Raw genomic sequence first — 17,425 nt, 5'->3', positions numbered from 1 at the left:
AAGCATTGAGGAATTTTATAAGGGGAATAGGAAAGAGCATTCAGGAGGTTGTGGGCTTTCTCCTTCAGAAAAAAGCAGGGGCAGGTCCTGCTAATGGTTTTCTGGAGAGCTGGGGTAGGATTTCAGATGGAAGACTTTCTCACGGGTCTTACAGCACTTGATTATGCTACAGCCCACATGTCTTTAACACGATTACAGGATAATTGCTTTGGGGCAGGAAACATCGTTCTGTTCTGTTCATCCCATGCTTAGCACAAGGATGTCACAGTAATACAGGCAATTATTCATACTCATCCCAGTTTTTATTTGAAAGGAAGGTGGTCCTAGACCTTATGGTTGAGGTCTTGCATGCATGGCCTTTAAAGACTCCAGGAAATAGGAGGAGTGTTAAAATTATTCAGAATATTGAAGGTTTTTTTTTCTTCCTTGTGTCATTATTTTTTAAGCCAGTTCCCTAATTTTGAAGGGTCATATGAATGGTTTTTGAACTGGTGATGCTGCATATATGCTGTTGTGGTCCATGGTAATAAACCTCTCACTTAGCATTGTGAAAGATCATGAAATACCAACCCAACAACCCAAAAGTGCTCCACAAACCATAGGGTTAATCAGGCACCCAGAGAAGAGAAAAAACAGCCATCCACCCTCCCTGACCTTTCAATCCTATCCACCCCAGGGTACACACCTACTTCTGTTGATCCCACGTTCCCCTACGCCACCCTGCTGCCTCCTCTTGCCTCCTCCAGACCCCCTCTTTGACCTCCCATATTCTTTCCTTAACCTCCATTCCTGCCTGACATTAAGACGAGTAGCCATGCCTACACGACTTTCCCCAGGCAAATGAACAGCAGGCTCACCATTAGCTCCTATGGCAGACAGCAATCTGCATCCAAGGGGTTTTGTTGTTCCTCCTGAGCCTGTGGGAAGGGTGCTCTGCACAGCTGTGGATCGCAGATTTGTCCAAGCCCTCCAAAAAAGCTGAAAACAGCTGACCGCAGCTCTGCCTCTCCTGTAAACATTTTAATCCCATGGGAACATCACTCTCACCCCAGTGCTGCTTCTGTTCCATAGCAGCTTCTTGGAGGGAGACCTGGGTCTCATCACAGGCACTAATAAAACCCTCTTTACTTTGGCAGGACCCAACACTGCTCCAGCAGCAATAAATCCCAAACCAGAGGGCAATTTGTCCTTTTTTAACCATCATAGGAGCCTTCAGAGGGATGAAACAGGCCTCGTGGAAACTGGGCTGCCTCCAGCCTGGGAGCACTGTGGCTGTGCAAGAAGTCCCCTCGCATCACACCAACTTGTGGGGGATGAACACAGGGTGGGTGCCCCTGTGCAGGAGCCAAACCTGCTTGCAAAGAGCCAAGTGAATTACCATCCTTATTACTTAGCTCAGCACTTTGAGGGTAGGATTAAGGCATTTCCAGAAGATTTCCCTTCCTCTGTAGGTACCACTCATGCAAACTTTTGTTCTACCCTGCTGGTTTCCAGTACTCTGGGATTTCTCTGCTCTCCTTCTCCAGTGCCCCAGCCAAAGTGGCTGCTGCCTCAAGGCCACCTGCACCAGGCCGGGCTCCACTGCTGCAGGGTGGCACGGCATATCCTCATGTCCTCACCCTCCCTGTGCCACAGCTGTGTTCTCCTGAATGACCTGCAAGCTGTCCCTGAAAGGCACCAGCTGCTCTCCAGCATCACATTCCTAGGAGGATGCTACCACAACACCCCAGAATCAGCTTTCCATGCAGCTCCCAGGGCAGTTGGCAATGAGAGGCAGCAAGCATTTCCCTAATCCTGTGCCAAGCCTGGGCATGGCCAGATCCTCCTGGGCTTGTCCATCCTTTGTGACATCTGCACCTCCCTCCCCTAAAGCAGCTGCATACCTTGCGTCCTGCTGCTGGGGTGCTCGTGCTCCTGCCCACACCAGGATTTGCCCAGTGCTGGCAGAATCTATCGCCCCCACCCCACCCCCCACGGATTTATCCCATGACCGAAGCACTTTTTTCCCCATGGCTCTGTATTGACACTACCTCCCCTTACCACGCTGTCCCCATTGTTCCCACATGCCCCTGCCACAGTTGCTGGAAGTTTTCACCCAGGCCCACAGGAGCGAACCCTGCTACAGCACGTCCCCACTGCAAAGGTCTCTGTGGATGATGCCGGGGAGAGTGGGGCCGAGCATCCCCTCCTGATGGCCGAGGAAGGCGCGCCGGGGCCCAGGAGATGCCATTCTCCAGCGGGGAGCTGCCACGATGCTCCAAGGAGGAGGTGACGTCCCCGTGGGGAGGACGTGAGGAGAAGCGCCGAGACACGGAGGAGCTCCCCTGCGTGGACGTGTTCGGGGGGGGGAGGGAGGGGGCTGCAGGTTGACCTTCCCAGCCCCTAACTCCCCCCCTGCCCATCCCTAGCCCATGGGTGCCCCCCCACCCTCCCCTCCTCCCGCAACTCCAGCGCCAGGGAAGCCGAGCCGGAGGCAGTGCTGAGCCGGATATGCAGCGACTCCCCGCATCCCTCCTTGTGAGTATCCCTCGTTCCTCCTGATGCCTTCGGAGGAGACGGATGGACAGACGGACGGGCAACGAGAGGTGGACTAGTCTTTTCTATTTGTAAAGCTGGGGGGGGGAACCTCTCCCCACATCCCCTTCCCCATCATCTGTCTTCATCCCCTCTACCGCCTCCTCCTCCTCCTCTCCAGCCACGATATTCTTTCAAAAACGGGGGGGGGGGGGGGGGGGGAACCAAGAAATGCAACCCCACCTGGAATCCCGCAGAGATGAGGACTCAGCCAAAGAAAAAAGCCTCCAAAAAATAGAACCCTCGGGATGGAAGGAGGGAGGGCGAGGGGCCGGGCTGCTCTGCCGCACCGGGAGACCCGCTCCCGTCCCGCCATGGGACAGAAAGCAGAAGGCCCCGATGGACAGACAGACCGTCCGGCGGGCAGGGAAGGCTGCGGGGGAGATGCAGCGCGGCTAGTTAGCAACTCCCCAGGACCACCCACCCCGGTTCCTCCCAGGTGTTTCTTTCTGGATTTATTTGTTTTCTTCTCTTTAATTTCTTCCCCACTCGTGACTCGGGAGCGGGTCACGCAGGACAGCGCTGAGGAGGGGGGGAGGAGAAAGAGGGGGCGGGATGCCGCCCGCTGCTGCCCGCCGCTCTGCCTCCGCCGCGGGGCCGGGGCCGGGGCCGGGGCCGGCAGCAGCTCCGCGCCGAGGCGGCGGCTTCGTGGTGCCCGGGCGTAGCGGTGCTCCCTCCTCCCCCTCCTGCCTGCCCTCCTCTCCTCCCTCTCTGTTCTGCCCACTCCCTCGCTCCTCTCCCAGGTCTCTCCTCTGTCTCCCGGTCCCTCTCTCTCCTGCCTTCCCCCCACAACTCCCCTTTTCCACTCCTTCTCCCCCTTTTTCTTCCCATCTCACCCCCCCCCCCCCATCCCCTCACCCCCTTTTTTCACGGGGGGGGGGCTTTTGCTTTGACAGGGCAGAGCGCGGTGACACCGCGGCAGCCGCCACGGAGAGGACACAGGACCCCCCGCTGGGCCCACCGTGCCCCTTCGAGGGGGTAGCCTGGACTCCAAGACCCCCGCAGGGCCGCCCACAGGACTGCTTTGCCTGCATTGCCAAGCCCCCGGCCCTCCAGCAAGCTTCACCTGTCCTGTCCCCTTCCTCTGCCATTTATCTCATGGAGAGCAAGAGCTGCAAAGGGGACAGCCTGAGGCCAGCAGTCCCATGCAAGCACTCGGTGGAGAAGAAGACGATGACCAACCCCACCACCGTCATTGAAATCTACCCGGACACCACTGAAGTGAATGACTACTATCTCTGGTCTATCTTCAACTTCGTATACCTCAACTTCTGCTGTCTCGGCTTCATCGCCTTGGCCTATTCATTGAAAGTGAGTAATGAGCCCAAGGCACAGGGTAAAAAGTGGCTAGAGGGGTGGGGGAGTGTTTGGGCACTGTACCTAATGTAAATCACACCTTTGCCACTAAATGAGAGGCTGCACCCACTGGGGATGGGGATGAGGAGAGCTGAGGTGTGTTTTGTAGCCAGGGATGTTGCTTCAGGTGGGGAAGTGGCACTTTGACTTGCTCCAGTACCCTCAGAGGCTCCTCTGGACCATGGTGGTAGGGTGAGGGGCAGGCAACACAAAGCTGGCTTAGCTCGTGCTGCACCTGCAGGCACCCTGGCACTTGGTCCCTTCTTCAGGATCCCGTCAGCTAGAAATTTTGTCAGGGTAGGATCCAGCAGTGTCATATGGTCAGGCAGAAACAATAAGAAGCAGCTGGCCAAGATCAGCCAAGTGCTGGCAAGTTGGGGGCGGGGGGAGAGGCTGCTAAGTGCAGGGCAACCCTGCCTGTTTCCTTCTTGCCCTCTCCCTAATTAAAAGAGAAGTGGAGGCCAGATCCAGTCCCTGCCCCCCACCCCCCACCCCCCCGCAAGCCCTATAAATCCCAAGGCAAGTCCTGGAGACCAGCCAGCATCCTGGGACCAAGTCCTGGGTAGCTGAGGAGGGGGAAAAGAGTGTAGGGGGGCTTTGCACAGCATCGGGGCCGGGTGAAATAGAGCTGTGTTGATGGAGAGAGCAATGGTGTGGAGTACAGCCAGTGAAGGGGATGGGACTGGGTTACTCCCAGTAGCTGCAGACGAGAGCAGCCCAGCAGGGATGGTGCCTGGCAGACAGGCAGCCACTCACCAGCTGGGAGAGGGAGGCCTGGGCTGCCCTCCCCTTCCCTGCCTGCCAGCCTCAAAACTAACTGAATGTATGTGCAGAGAGCCCGGGGGCAGCTGGGTGGCCCCGCAGAGGAGCTAGCTGATTTGTTTTGGCAGCATTTAGAGGAAGGCCAGGGTGCAAGGGCTTTGTCACAGAGGCAGATCAATTAACCCTATCCAGCTTCTATGAGCTGGACTGCGAGTGCCCAGCACTGCTGGGAGGCTGCTTCTGAGCCTGTCAGGGTCTCTGGCAGAAAGGCTCAGGGTCACGTCTGCAGACCCGTGCCCTAGCCTTGCCCACCACTAGCACTATGGTGTCTGCCTCAGTTTCCCCTTCCCCAAGACGGGCAATGAGCACCCATCCACAATCCATGCAGCAGGCTTCATTGCTGCCTGGGTGAAGCACTTAATAGCTTAAATCATGCTGGGGCTGAGCATCACCACAAGCAGGACTGACCCAAGGGCAAATCCAGGCAGTGGCAGCCTAACACAAGTGGCAGGGAGATAGTCCCTTAATACCCCTACCCATTTAGCCAGTGAGGGAAGAAACTGGCTTCCTCCTTTTTTGTGTGTCTTTGCTCATCTGAATTTGCCTTTAACAAACAGTGTCTTTCCCATGCAAGAGGCACAAACACAGTGGGCTAAGAAAGGGTTTCACATCATGAGGACACAGCAGCAGCTATAGCAGGTATTAGGGTAGATGCGGTCCCTCGGCTGCAGCCAGCAGCGGAGGCAGGAGAGCATCCTGAAGCTGACCCATCCCCAGCAGACAGGATGGAATAGGGTTTGCCACCTACAAGGTTTTTAACAGCCGGACCCTTCACTATCCTTGACACAAAGTGGAAGGGCGGGCAAAGCCCAGAAGTAACCCAGGGCTGGAGCCTCATGCCAGGGCAGAGGCATGGGCTCAGTATCTGGCTGCAAAGGTCTAGAGGACATAAACTCCAGTATGAAAAAAAGAAGCAGTGGTGAGGGAAGGCAAATGGGCAGGTATACTCCAAATCACAGAAAGAAAGATAGAAGATGGCTGTCAAAAACCAGCCTTGGCTTTTGGATTGCGGAGGCGGTAGCTGATCAGATGTAACTGTGGTACCTGAACAAACACAGAGCTGAGCAGGTAGAAATAACTCTGCTCTGGTCTTGGAGCTCCCCAGTGGCTGTGACTCTGTGGGAGGGGGAAAATAGAAACAAAAAGTCCCTTAGAGGCACGGGACAGAGCTAGCAAGTGGCCAAAGGGATGGCAAATGCCCTTTGCAGGCTGCTGTTGGGACGGCTGGTGAGAGGCAATGGGGATGCTGGGGCAGTAGCAGAAGGTCTGTCCTGGAGAAGACAACCAGGATGTTATGAAAGACAGGGTCATTCCTCACTCACAGCTAGGGCACAGACCCTCACAACATCCTGGCCAGACTGAACGTTAGGGTCGTTTCCCCAGAAGCCTGTTGTTTTCATCTCTTTTACAGTCAATAATGTTTTTCCCAGAAGCTCAGAGAAAGCAGAAGTAAGGAAAGCCCTGGGGACAGGTGTACCTTTGAACAGACTTCTTCTGTTCCTCTGCAATTAAATGTAAGGACAATTTAGCAGCAGATAACTTAAGTCCCAGCCTTCCTAGTATGTCCGTGCTCTGCAGAGACTGAGTAAGGTGCTGTGGGAGGGTGAGGAGGGGAGCAGCACCTTCCCCTCCCTAAGCCCATTCTGGGACCTCTGATGGCAGAGCCCTCAGCCAGTGGAGCACAGGTTTCCTGGCTGAAGGACCATCAGGGCACTGATGGCATTAAAAGGTTCCCAGGTTATGGTTTTTCCATTTCCTTTAAATAACTGAAAGATCTAGCAACCTCAGGAATCATCATTTTTATTATCAGAAATAACATTTTCAATACCCTGCCATAAACATCATCTGGTTTTGCCAGATTCATACCATTAATAGAGCAGTAGCTCCTTTGTGCCCCAAGTCCATGAGATGTTTCATTATGGACCTTAGCACACATTAGTATTTCCACCAGTTTCAGCAGCACAATGCCCACACTGGAAGCCAGATGTATGCTTATATACACTTGAATATTACCATAAAGCTGTCTTCTTCCCCATGCCCACTTTTACTGGTCTCAGCCACAGCTGGGAAAACAGTACCTCCATGTCTGCTTGGCCTTTTGCACATCAGCTGCTGCCTTCTAGGTTTCTTTCTGCAGGGAAATGCTATTTCATTGTGGTGACCATTGATTAAAAAAATGCCAAAAACCCACACCAGCACCAAGGAACTTATGCTCTTACTCTAAGAAACACACAAAGTCAGGGGAGGGCAAAGACTGTGACATCCAAGCCAAGTACTCTGTGTGACAGACACCCCGGCCAAGTGCTCTGAATAACGGTGTGACAGCATGCCTCGTCTTTACACCCATAGCAGGTCACATCCTGAGCAGATAGAGCTTGCTGGGCTGCAACGGAGACACACCAACTCACATATCCCTCCAGGGGTTATTTCTAGCATCTCAGGCTCCTCAAGGTCAGCCTCCTGGAGTGCAAGCAAGACACTTGCATGTAAGCACATGTTGGTGCTGGGCAAGAAGAGATAAACAGCAGGACCAGGGAATTTAGAAACACTAAAGTAACCTTAACTCCAGCTTAGCAACAGATGCGAGTATCTCTCCAGTGGCAACATTTTGGATTCAGTTGGTTTTCTTCAGGAGCAAATGTCGTGGCCCAACATGCAGTAGCTCCCTCCCCTCCTCTTTCCCAGCTCCAAGAGGTAATTAATGATGCATCAGTGCCTGGTGGCAGGAGATCTTGCTTCAGTTGTTAGGAGGTTAATCGCCAGAGACCACCAGGGTGAGCCAAGTCCTCCTCAGTACCCATTACTCCATGAGGCAGTAGATCAGAGGAGCTGGGATCTGAGACAAGCCATGGTACAGATGCCATGTTGTGGCTGTATAGAGTTGAAGATGGCAAGAAGCCCTGCTGACATTTCAAGCCCCACCAGCAGCCCACAGGGTTGCTCACAGAGTTTTCCTGCCCCTTGAGGCCACTGAAATTTGCAGTGTGATAGCACCCCAGGAGAGCTGAGCTGAGCTCTCCTCTCCTGCTTGCTCTCTGCCTAGCCCTTAGCATGCAGCTCTGGGCACAGCTGTTTACCTTCCCCTCTCACTGTGTGTTGACTTTCCCTGTTTGAAGTGGAAGCAGACTGGCACAAATCCGTAGCTATTTATTAACTCCAAGGAGCAGAGAGGCTGCGTCACCCAACCTCTCAGGCAGGATCTCAGCCTGCTTTTTGGGAGGAACAATGGTTTATGGAGGTGGGTGAAACGCAGAGGCGACGGCCCCATGATGCTGGTGCCAGTATGGTGGAGGTATGAGAGCTTGAGAGCTCTTGACCAATTCACAGAGCAAATAAATCCAAGGATCCTGTCCAGAGCTCCTTCTGTGTAGGGACACAGAGCTCTGCATGGAAATGGGATTTACAGACAGCCAGCTGTGGGCTGCACGCTAAAAGCTGGACTGCCTTAAATACAGACTGATTACATTATGCTCATTATCAGTAAACCATTCACCTCATCCTGCAAGCTGAGGCAGCAGTTTGTATCCACACAGCAAGTTTCCTGCTCCCAAAAAAAAGAGGGGCTAAGCCCCAGAGCAGAGAGAGGGGTGGTATGGGGCTGGGGAAGGGATCGGGAAGGAGTGGGATGGTAGGAGTCAAGGAGAACACTTGGAGAGGAAGATGAAGGCAAAGCACAAACAGGAGGAAGGGCAGAAGACGGTGGTCAGAGGGAGGAGAGAAAGAACCCTCAGACACCGGCACCCTGGAGGTATTGGAGGACAAGGTGAGCTGGAGATACTGGAGAACAAGGTGAGATGGAGATGGTGGAGAGCAAGGCATGCAGCAGGGAGGTGAAAGACAAGCAGGAACAGAGGGAAAGGCCACCACTGGCTTTCACTGGTGGGAGAGGGGAGGAGGAGTGTTCGCATGTTAAACTGCAAAAGCAGGCTGTGTTTCATGGAAGGTCAGGCATGGAAGCGGAAAGGAGATGTGTAAGTTGTCAAGCCAGACCAGAGATGCGCTTTGCCTTGTCCAGGATGGGATCTCCAAAAGGGCCACCACACAGCGCTTTGGGGTGCCTGAGGAACAGGCACCAGTCAGCAGGTGCAGGATAATTATCCTTACACACCAGTCATCTCAGTGCAAAGCAGGGCCAAAAATCCCCAAATAATTTTAGGCAAGGTGAGAAGGGTCAAAGTGATGATGAGAAAAGAGTCTGTGACTAAAGAAACACCACACAGGTTTGGGGGGGTTCAGCCTTGTGACCCTGGAGGCCTGTCCCTCCAATGCCTCACCTCCTTGGCTGTTGAAGGAAGCACTTTCTAGGGCTCCCAGAAGCTCGTGCACCAGCTGCCAGCACATTAAGGTGATGTTGGCCACAGGAGCATGAACATGGGAAAAGCTGAGGCTGAGCTATAAGAAAGACACTGACATCTCCTTAAGGACAGAGTGGGGAAGGAGCCAAAACACGTATCTGCTCTCCAGGAGAGCTCCTCCTCCAGAGCCCAGCTCAGATGCTGCAGTAGGACATTGAAAGGAGACATCTGTGAGCATCTGGGGGTGCAAGGTCAGGCAGGAGGAGGTGAGGCCACCCTGGAGAGATGCAGGAGACCAGGGCTGTGAGTGGTTTGGAAGGAGAAACGTCTTTTCATTGTGTTTGTGTGCCACAGGGGCCCTGGAACTTGTCTGACACTTAGAGGCTTCATTGCAATAAAATTGGTAACAGACATTAAGGAATTATTTGCATGAGGGTGACACTGAAGCCATAGGGTGTATGGGGAAATAAAAAGGGAGGAGAGGAAGGGGACCAAGGACTCGGTAAGGATGAGGGATCCAGGTGACCAAGGCCAGAGCAGCCTGATGAGAACTAGGGAAGGAGAAGGGTGGGAGGCTGCTGGAGACAGGGAATGTGGGCAGAGCTCTGTGTGCCTCAGGGGTTGGTGGGAGCGGGTGGGTGGGACTGGCTGGCAGGGTAGGGAGAGGAGGCAGCTGGGTGCCTGCAGGCAGGAGTCAAAGGCCATATCATTGTTTATGCCCAAACAGCAGGAAAGAGAAGAGACAGGAAAGACAAAAAGGGAACGGAGGAAATGGTGGCACTGGGGAGAGGGCAGCCCTGGGCACCCTTCACTAGAGATGCTGAGGAGCAGCAGGACTGGAGCAGGAACAGAGGGAGAGCCACAGGAAAGTTGAGGGCAGGTGCTGCCAAAGGAGGCTGTGGGAAAGAGCTAAAGCACCAGTCACAAGTGTGAGCTACTGTCAGGTGAGAGAGGCTGCTGGGAGCACTGGGAGAGGGCTGGGCATGGAAATTAGGGCAGCAGGACACCCCTGGGGAAAGGAGGAGCAGGAGGCTTGGAGTGGGGGAGAGCTCCCAGGGCCAAGAGGCACTAGCCCCACAAAGGCAAAGCAAGTGGCTCGGCAGCAGGAGGGTTGCAGAGCTCGGTGCGGTGGTCACGCTGGTCTGCTGGAGAAACCTCTGCCTGCCTGGCAAACACTGACAACAAACACCGATGACAAACACTGGCTTGCCTGTGGCAGAGAGCAACCTCTCCCAGCCACGGCTGGGTTACAGCTGAGGAAGGGGTAAAAGACATTCGATCTCTACAGGGTTTGCCTCTGGCAGCCCCGCTGCTGGGAAAAGGAAAGCACGTGAGAGCTTCAAAGAGCCTGCCGGGAGCAGCGAGTGGGATTTCTGGCCTGAATCCAGTGCCCCTGCGGCTCTGGCTGCAGGGTCCTCCATGCTTCTCACCGATGGGTGAGGAGGTGCCAGCTTCCCAGCTCTGCTGTGTCCAGGGTTTTTCAGGAGGATGCTAAACCTACTCAGTAACTTCAAAGGTGAGTGATACCAGACACACAGCTGACACAAAAAGGCATGCAGGCTCCCAGGCTGCCAGCTTGCTGCCTTCCCAGAGGTCATCTCCGCTGCTGGGAGCACCAGCCAAGCATGGCACAGAATCACATGCGGTTTGTGAGTCTCCCCTGTCCTCACTCCCAGAAGGATGCCCTGAAGCTGCTGAGTGCTCAGCAGCAGGGTGATGGGCAGATGGCCCCAGCTCCAGCTGCAGGCTCTCAGGAGCGTGCTGCAACAGAGGCTGAGGACATGGCAGCGCAGGATTTAATTTGAGGAGGAAGACAGAGCTCTTGCCTATGTGCCTGCTAGCACTGGCTCCTGCAGGCCTCATGCCAGCAGCAGCCTCCCTCCCCACAGTCCAGGGTTAATGAAGAGCAGCGGGTGCTTCTGCAGAGAGGTCCTCAGTGGTGTGACAGAGGAGGGGATGTCACTTGAGTGCCTGAGATGTGGTTTTGGAGGCCCTGTGAACCAGCATGGCCCAGTGGGAACGAGGGGTTCAGTAACCCTTTCCCACGTCTGGCAAGTCACAGAAGGCTTTCAGGACAGCCCCGTGGGTAAGCACTGCGGGAGGGGGAGAGAAAAAGTCACTAAGACGTGGTCTGAATCCATCGTAGAGTCTTTTTTGAAAGCTCCAGGTCGATAAAAGCCTTTCAATATTTCTAGGTAGCACTCTGAGGCTGGATTTCGCAGCCTGCCACCGCCATCTAGCGTTCAGCCCGGCAGCACCTCATGCTGCCAGCGGCAAAGGCAGGCTGCGAAGGACACCCCACTCGGACGCGGGAAGGGGAAGAGGGGTAAAGTCTCCTGGTCCTTTTCGTCCCACCTTCCCGTGGCTCTAGCTGCTTGGGTCTGCTGAGTGTTGGCTGATGGGGCAGCTTGGGGGCAGGGACACATCCCTGCTAGGAAGGGATGGAGCCTGACCACTCATCTGCTGGGCTCAAACTGCGGAGCTGCTGCTGGCGGGCAGTGCTGTCTGCTGCCTGCATGTGCTATGTGCTGCCTGGCGGTGCCATCTGCTGCCTGATGATGCCATTGCTGCATGGCAGTGCCATCACTGCCTGCTAGTGGCATTTGCTGCCTGGCGATGCCATCTGCTGCCTGCTAGTGCCATGCGCTGCTTGGCTGTGCCATCGCTGCCTGGTAATGCCACCCATGCCTGCTAGTGGCATTGCTGCCTTGCGGTGTCATCTGCTGCCTGCTAGTGCCATCGCTGCCTGGTAATGTCATCACTGCCTCCTAGTGGCATCGCTGCCTAGCTCTGCTATCTGCTGCCTGCTGGTGCCATTGCTGCCTGGCAGTGCCATGCGCTGCCTGGCAGACTGGAGGAGGTGGAGGCAAGCCAGTGACATGAATATGCACAATCCCTACCCACTGCAGAGCTGTCCCAAGGCAAGCCATGAAAGTGCCAGCCTGCAGGATAATGAAGAGAGCAGACTGTGCTGTCAGGATTGAAAACTGCCAGTGGCAGAGATGCTACACGAGCTGCATAAGACCTGCAAAAGGAACTCATTAACCCAGGACTGCTTAATATGCTGGAAGCTCATGCGCAGTGCTGGAGCCGCAGTAGGATGCCATGCCAGGTTTTGTCTGCTCAGCCCCTCAGCACAGACGGAAGCACAGGATGCACACAAGAACAGTGGCTAGCCTCCTTGCTCACAGGCCTGGGTGAGCCAAAGCCCAGTGGTGCAGGGCCAGGGGGCTGTGACATAGTGGGAAGGATGATTCAGTGCCCATGTGCGTGGGGTGCACGATGATACCTCAGTTCCCTTGTGCACCCTGAGGCTCAAAATGGCACTGCCTCATTCCAGGGGCCACAGGGACTTGGTTTGCTTGGATGGTAACAGCAATGGGTCACTATTCCAGGTCTTCTCCACTCCCAGGTGTTTCCAGCCCACAGGCATTCCAGTGCTTGGCTTCACAAGCTCAACCCATAGCAGAGCTGGGGTGCAAACCCCACCTTGGGGGTTTTTTATGACATGCTAAGCATTCAGGGGCAAAGAGGCACAGCTCAGCCCTTGTCCGCTGTACAGGTACCCTACGGTGTGGGTATTGCTTGAAACAAGATATGTCTTTTTATACATCTCCCAATTATTATTTTTTATTTTTGTCTCAGGTCCGGGATAAGAAACTCCTCAATGACTTAAATGGAGCAGTCGAAGATGCCAAGACAGCCCGGCTTTTTAACATCACCAGCTCAGCCCTTGCCACCTTCTGTATCATCCTTATCTTCATCTTCCTGCGATACCCCCTCACTGACTACTAGAGTGAGGCCAACAGCAGCGGCTGCCGCCAAAATGCCTCTTTGCCAGAAGTGTCTGCAGTTGTTTCTTGTAGCAAGGACGCAAAAAAGAAAAAAACACACTCCAACTTGATTGTAAAACAAAAAAAAAAGGCAATTAAATACAGAAATAAATGAGCTGATCGGCCCAGCTGAGCATACCCTTCCTGCCCCCAAACAGTTTGTGAACTGCTGTAGGAAAGGGTCTTACTCTTACACATGTATAGGGAGAAAAATAGACCAAGAAATATTTATTTTATGGCCAACAAGCTGTGTGACAAGAGCCTGCAAAGCCGAGAGCGTCGCATGCCGGGCAGCAGAAAGCTGAGCTCTGGGGAGCAACAGGGTCCTGCTGAGCAGGAGGTGTGTGCAGTGATGGATGGTGACTGTGGCAGGGCTGGCTCACAACATATCAGACGTGTTCAGACCACCCCACCACCCCTGAATGTACAGGTGTTTGTTTTCCTTTTCCTCTCTTGAGTTTCATCCACTGGTTCAAACAACTCACAACCTCTGGAGAGCTGAGGGTGTTAGGAAGTTCATGCTAGGGAGCCCCAAAGACTCCAGAGAAGCCCCAAAGCGTTAAAGGGCAGGTTTCTCCTCAGGATCTCCCGGCAATGCTGAGAAGGAAGGCACCTTCTGAAGAACTCACCTAAGCCCCCTAAACCGAGTGCTACTGTATTTCTGTAAACAATCAATAAAGATACCTCTGATATCTGATGCTGCTGGTTTAATTCTTTCCTTAGGAGTGCTGGGCTCCTGGTCCCTACAGGCTGGCAAGAGAAAATGATAATGTCACCAGCAGCTGCTTGGGAGAGATTTAAAGCAGGAGTGAGGGATGTTACTGCAGGTCAGAGCTGCACGCAGCCATAAAAGAGGGCACAGATCCAGATTGAAGAGCAGAGACCTCAATGACTTCCATGATGGTAGATCAATCGCAAGCAAGCAAAGGCTGCTGAGTGGGCAGGTCCCCCCTCCCCTGCTAGGGCCAGTGTTGAAGATAGAAATAAATCACCGCAGTCTGAGCCTGCTGCTACTGCAGCACTTCCCGGGGTCGTTACCGAGAGCCAGATTTTGGAGACGCCATGCGTTGGCCACTGAACAAGACAGGAGCATGGAGCCCTTCCCAATAGCTGCCTGTGATGCTGCAAATCCACACGCCCTGACTTGAAAACACCACAAATGAATGGCAAAACCAGGACTAAAATACAGCTTTTCAGCAACTCTGACCCTTCATCTCATCTCATATGCTGCAGTTGCCTCATCTTTTTCCAGTAAGGTGACCTTGTGCCAAGGGAGACCAGTCACTGCAGACCAGCCATGGAGCTGAGAGGAGGCAACAGCATCCACTTTTGCACCCACCACAAAAGTGAAGGTGCAGCAAGAAATGAGGAATGAATACAGGCTGCCGTAGGATGCTTCATCCTCTGCTGAGCATGTGATTAAATCAATGTGCTGTCTGGGCTGTGTTCAGTGAGGTCTGTGCCATAGTGAGATGTGGGGGCAGACCATGAGAATGCTTCCCTGAAAGCCTTGTGAGATGCCACCTCCTCCCTGTCCAGGTCTTCACACCTTAACCCCAGCCTGGACTTATGGGGAAGCTATGAGCAAGAGGACCTGCAGCCCTACCTGCTCCCCACTCACTGGAGAGCATTTCCATGCTAGACAAGATCAGGGGTCTGATTTGCACTGAAATTTCTGCTGGCAGTGCAGTACATGGTGCCTTGGGAAGTACCTTGGCCATGAACTGCTGTGTGATCACTCACCTAGAGGTCAAGACTCTTCCCAACCTCTCTTTCCTACTTCTTGCTCCCTTGCTGAAGCAAGATCTGAGGGGTCATAGTCATTGGCACATTTCCATCCTAACATATCTAGAGGCTGTATCCAGTCCTTGTCCCTGACAGAAGAAGGAGGTGGCCTGTTGCGATGGCAATGCTTCCAAAGAAGGTGCAGCCAATATGAATCATAGAAGCATAGAAACCTTAAGGTTGGAAAAGACCTCTAGGATCATCAAGTCCAACCATCAACGCAACACCACCATGTCTCCTAAACCATGCCATTAAGCGCCACGTCTACATATTTTTTTAATACCTCTAGGGATGGTGAGTCCACCACCTCTCTGGGCAGCCTGTTCCAGTGCCTGACCACTCTTTCAATAAAGACATTTTTCCTAGTATCCAATCTAAACCTCCCCTGACACAACTTGAGGCCATTTCCTCTCATCCTATTGCTAGCAACTTAGGAGAAAAGACCAACACTCACCTCACTACAACCTCCTTTCAGGTAGTTGTAGAGAGAGATAAGGTCTTCCCTCAGCCTCCTATTCTCTAGACTAAACAACCCCAGCTCCCTCAGCCACTCCTCATAAGACTCGCTCTCTAGAGCCTTCACCAACTTCGTTGCCCTTCTTTGGACACGCTCCAGCACCTCAATGTCCTTCTTGTAGAGGGGGCCCAAAACTGAACACAGTACTCGAGGTGCGGCCTCACCAGTGCCGAGTACAGGGGCACAATCACCTCCCTGCTCCTGCTGGCCACACTCTTCCTGATACAAGCCAGGATGCCGTTGGCCTTCTTGGCCACCTGGGCACACTGCTGGCTCATGTTCAGCTGGCTGTCAGCCAACACACCCAGGTCCTTCTCTGCCAGGCAGCTCTCCAGCTACTCTTCCCCAAGCCTGTAGCGATGCAAGGGGTTGTTGTGACCAAAGTGCAGGACCCAGCCCTTGGACTTGTTAAACCTCATACAATTGGCCTTGGCCCATCGATCCAGCCTGCCTAGGTTCCTCTGTAGAGCCTTCCTACCCTTGAACAGATCAACACTTCTGCCCATTTTGGTGTAATCTGCAGACTTACTGAGGGTGCACTCAATCCCCTTGTCCAGATCGTCAATAAAGATATTAAACAAGACTGGCCCCAACACTGAGCCCTGGGGAACACCACTTGTGACTAGCATTATCTGCATACCAGCATACAACTTGCATTGCAGCCACCCTGAGCTGGCAGCTGATAACTGGAGCAAATTAAAGCCTGCTGGGATGGTGCAAGTTTATGCAAAACAGGGACTAGTCACCCTGAAATCCTCTGAGTTGAGATTGCATCACCTTTTCCCTCTCCCTGTACCTGCACCAAGCTCATGTTGGCCTTTCCCAACATGTTGGCTCAATATCCTTCATCCAGGCACCCATTGTACCTCTCAAGATTTGCAGCCCAAACACAAGCTTGTCAGGATGGGCTCACGGGATAACTTATGCAGTGAGACCCTCCTTGTACTGCCAGGGGCTCAAAGCTGCAGCTTTAGGTCACTGTGGGACCAGCATGCCTGGCACCTCTTGCAATAACAAGTGCATTCCTGTCTATGAGCTGCGACGCATTGGAGCCATGTTGCCAGTGCTTTTGTCCTTGGACACCCCTCCAGCTCTGCGAAACCTTGTGGGGACAGTGCCACCATCCTCATCTCCTACGCCATGCAGGAGAGAGCTGCCCTGCCTGGCATGCAGTCACAGGGCTTCTCAGATAAAGGCAGAGCTGACACAAAATTGGAAGTGACCCAAAGCCAGCCTTTCCTACATTTAACAAGTGTGACAAATGAGTTACCATCATCCCTTCCCCTGACGGACCGTCTTATCTGCAGGAAAATGGATGCTGGTTTAATGAACCAGGGGGAATATTGTACTGACTCTGCAGCATTTTTGCATGCATAAACCATCAGGGATGGAGAGGGTGGGCTATTATTAGTAACCATCATATTTATCATTTGTTGCCCACATTGCAGGAGGTGTGAACACTGAAATTGCTGTGCTGCAGCAGGTCCGAGGTCCACCCAAACCTGCCTTGGACAAGAACAGGGTAGCAGAGGAGGATGCAGTAACACTGTGGCTAGAGCATGGATGATTAGTTCCAAGCAGATGCTCGGCTCCAACACAGCCCTCGCCTCAGCTCCGCCTGCAGCCCTGGGCTGGGAGCAGCAAAGCCCTTGTGCTGTCCCCTCCTCTCTCCTGGTGCCCCCCATTCATTTTAATGGAGCCCCTCCAAACTCATGGCAGTAGGAGAGCACCCCCCAAATGGGGAAAATTAGGGGAACACACAGATTTGCAGACTTGCTCAGGAAAAAAAAAAGAAGTAATTTATTCATGCAGATGTCTTCCAAGCGCAGCAGCATCAAGGTGCTTAGCATCCATTTCATCTTGCCAGCGTCGGGGAACCCCAAATTGAGACAGCAAAACTGTGTTCCCACATACTGGCAGGCAGGTACATCCCAGATTGCACTGACTGTGCTGTTAAGCAAAAGAAAGAACTTTATTTTTTCATTTTGAGGAAACAAGGGAAAGAAAAGCAGCAGCCAAATCTGACAGGTCCTCTAATTGATTCCTTTTTTTTAATTTTGCAAGAAAATTCTGGAAGCTCAGGTTTTGCCAAGGCTGACACCCAGTGTAGCAGAAGGCAGGCTTTTGAGGGTTGCTTTCTGCCTTTTCACTCTGCCACTCACAACGTCACACCACGCTCTCCAAATCACACCTTTTTTTTTGGCTGCGAAGCCACAGCCTCTGTTGCACTCAGCGACGGGAAG

At 53.4% G+C, this 17,425-nt stretch overlaps 1 protein-coding gene across 2 annotated transcripts; it reads left to right on the top strand.

Moving 5' to 3' along the window:
• Nucleotides 1–2,521: 2,521 nt before the first annotated feature.
• On the top strand, nucleotides 2,522–13,577 carry IFITM10 (interferon induced transmembrane protein 10). 2 transcript variants are annotated; one of them, XM_064452508.1, is made up of 3 exons: nucleotides 2,522–2,585; nucleotides 3,471–3,885; nucleotides 12,693–13,577. In XM_064452508.1, exons 1-3 carry the CDS (start codon nucleotides 2,560–2,562, stop codon nucleotides 12,840–12,842), a joined length of 591 nt encoding a protein of 196 aa, XP_064308578.1. In that variant the 5' UTR covers nucleotides 2,522–2,559; the 3' UTR covers nucleotides 12,843–13,577. The 2 variants fall into 2 exon arrangements, with proteins under 2 accessions (XP_064308578.1, XP_064308577.1); XM_064452507.1 differs by lacking the exon at nucleotides 2,522–2,585 and adding an exon at nucleotides 2,874–3,013.
• The last annotated feature ends 3,848 nt before the right edge of the window (nucleotides 13,578–17,425 follow it).

This window comes from Phalacrocorax carbo, chromosome 5 (assembly GCF_963921805.1).
Source record: "Phalacrocorax carbo chromosome 5, bPhaCar2.1, whole genome shotgun sequence".
NCBI classification, from domain to species: Eukaryota; Metazoa; Chordata; class Aves; order Suliformes; family Phalacrocoracidae; genus Phalacrocorax; species Phalacrocorax carbo.
Note: the sequence above shows the minus strand (reverse complement) of the source record. Positions and strands in the feature narration are given on the sequence as shown.

Excerpts from the sequence above, each read along its gene's own strand:
- IFITM10 (XM_064452507.1), top strand. The coding sequence starts at position 2,889 with ATGGGACAGAAAGCAGAAGGCCCCGATGGACAGACAGACCGTCCGGCG. Across the intron at positions 3,014-3,470 it reads CCCACCCCGGTTCCTCCCAG|GGCAGAGCGCGGTGACACCG; the intron begins GTGTTTCTTTCT and ends TTGCTTTGACAG. Across the intron at positions 3,886-12,692 it reads CCTTGGCCTATTCATTGAAA|GTCCGGGATAAGAAACTCCT; the intron begins GTGAGTAATGAG and ends TTTTTGTCTCAG.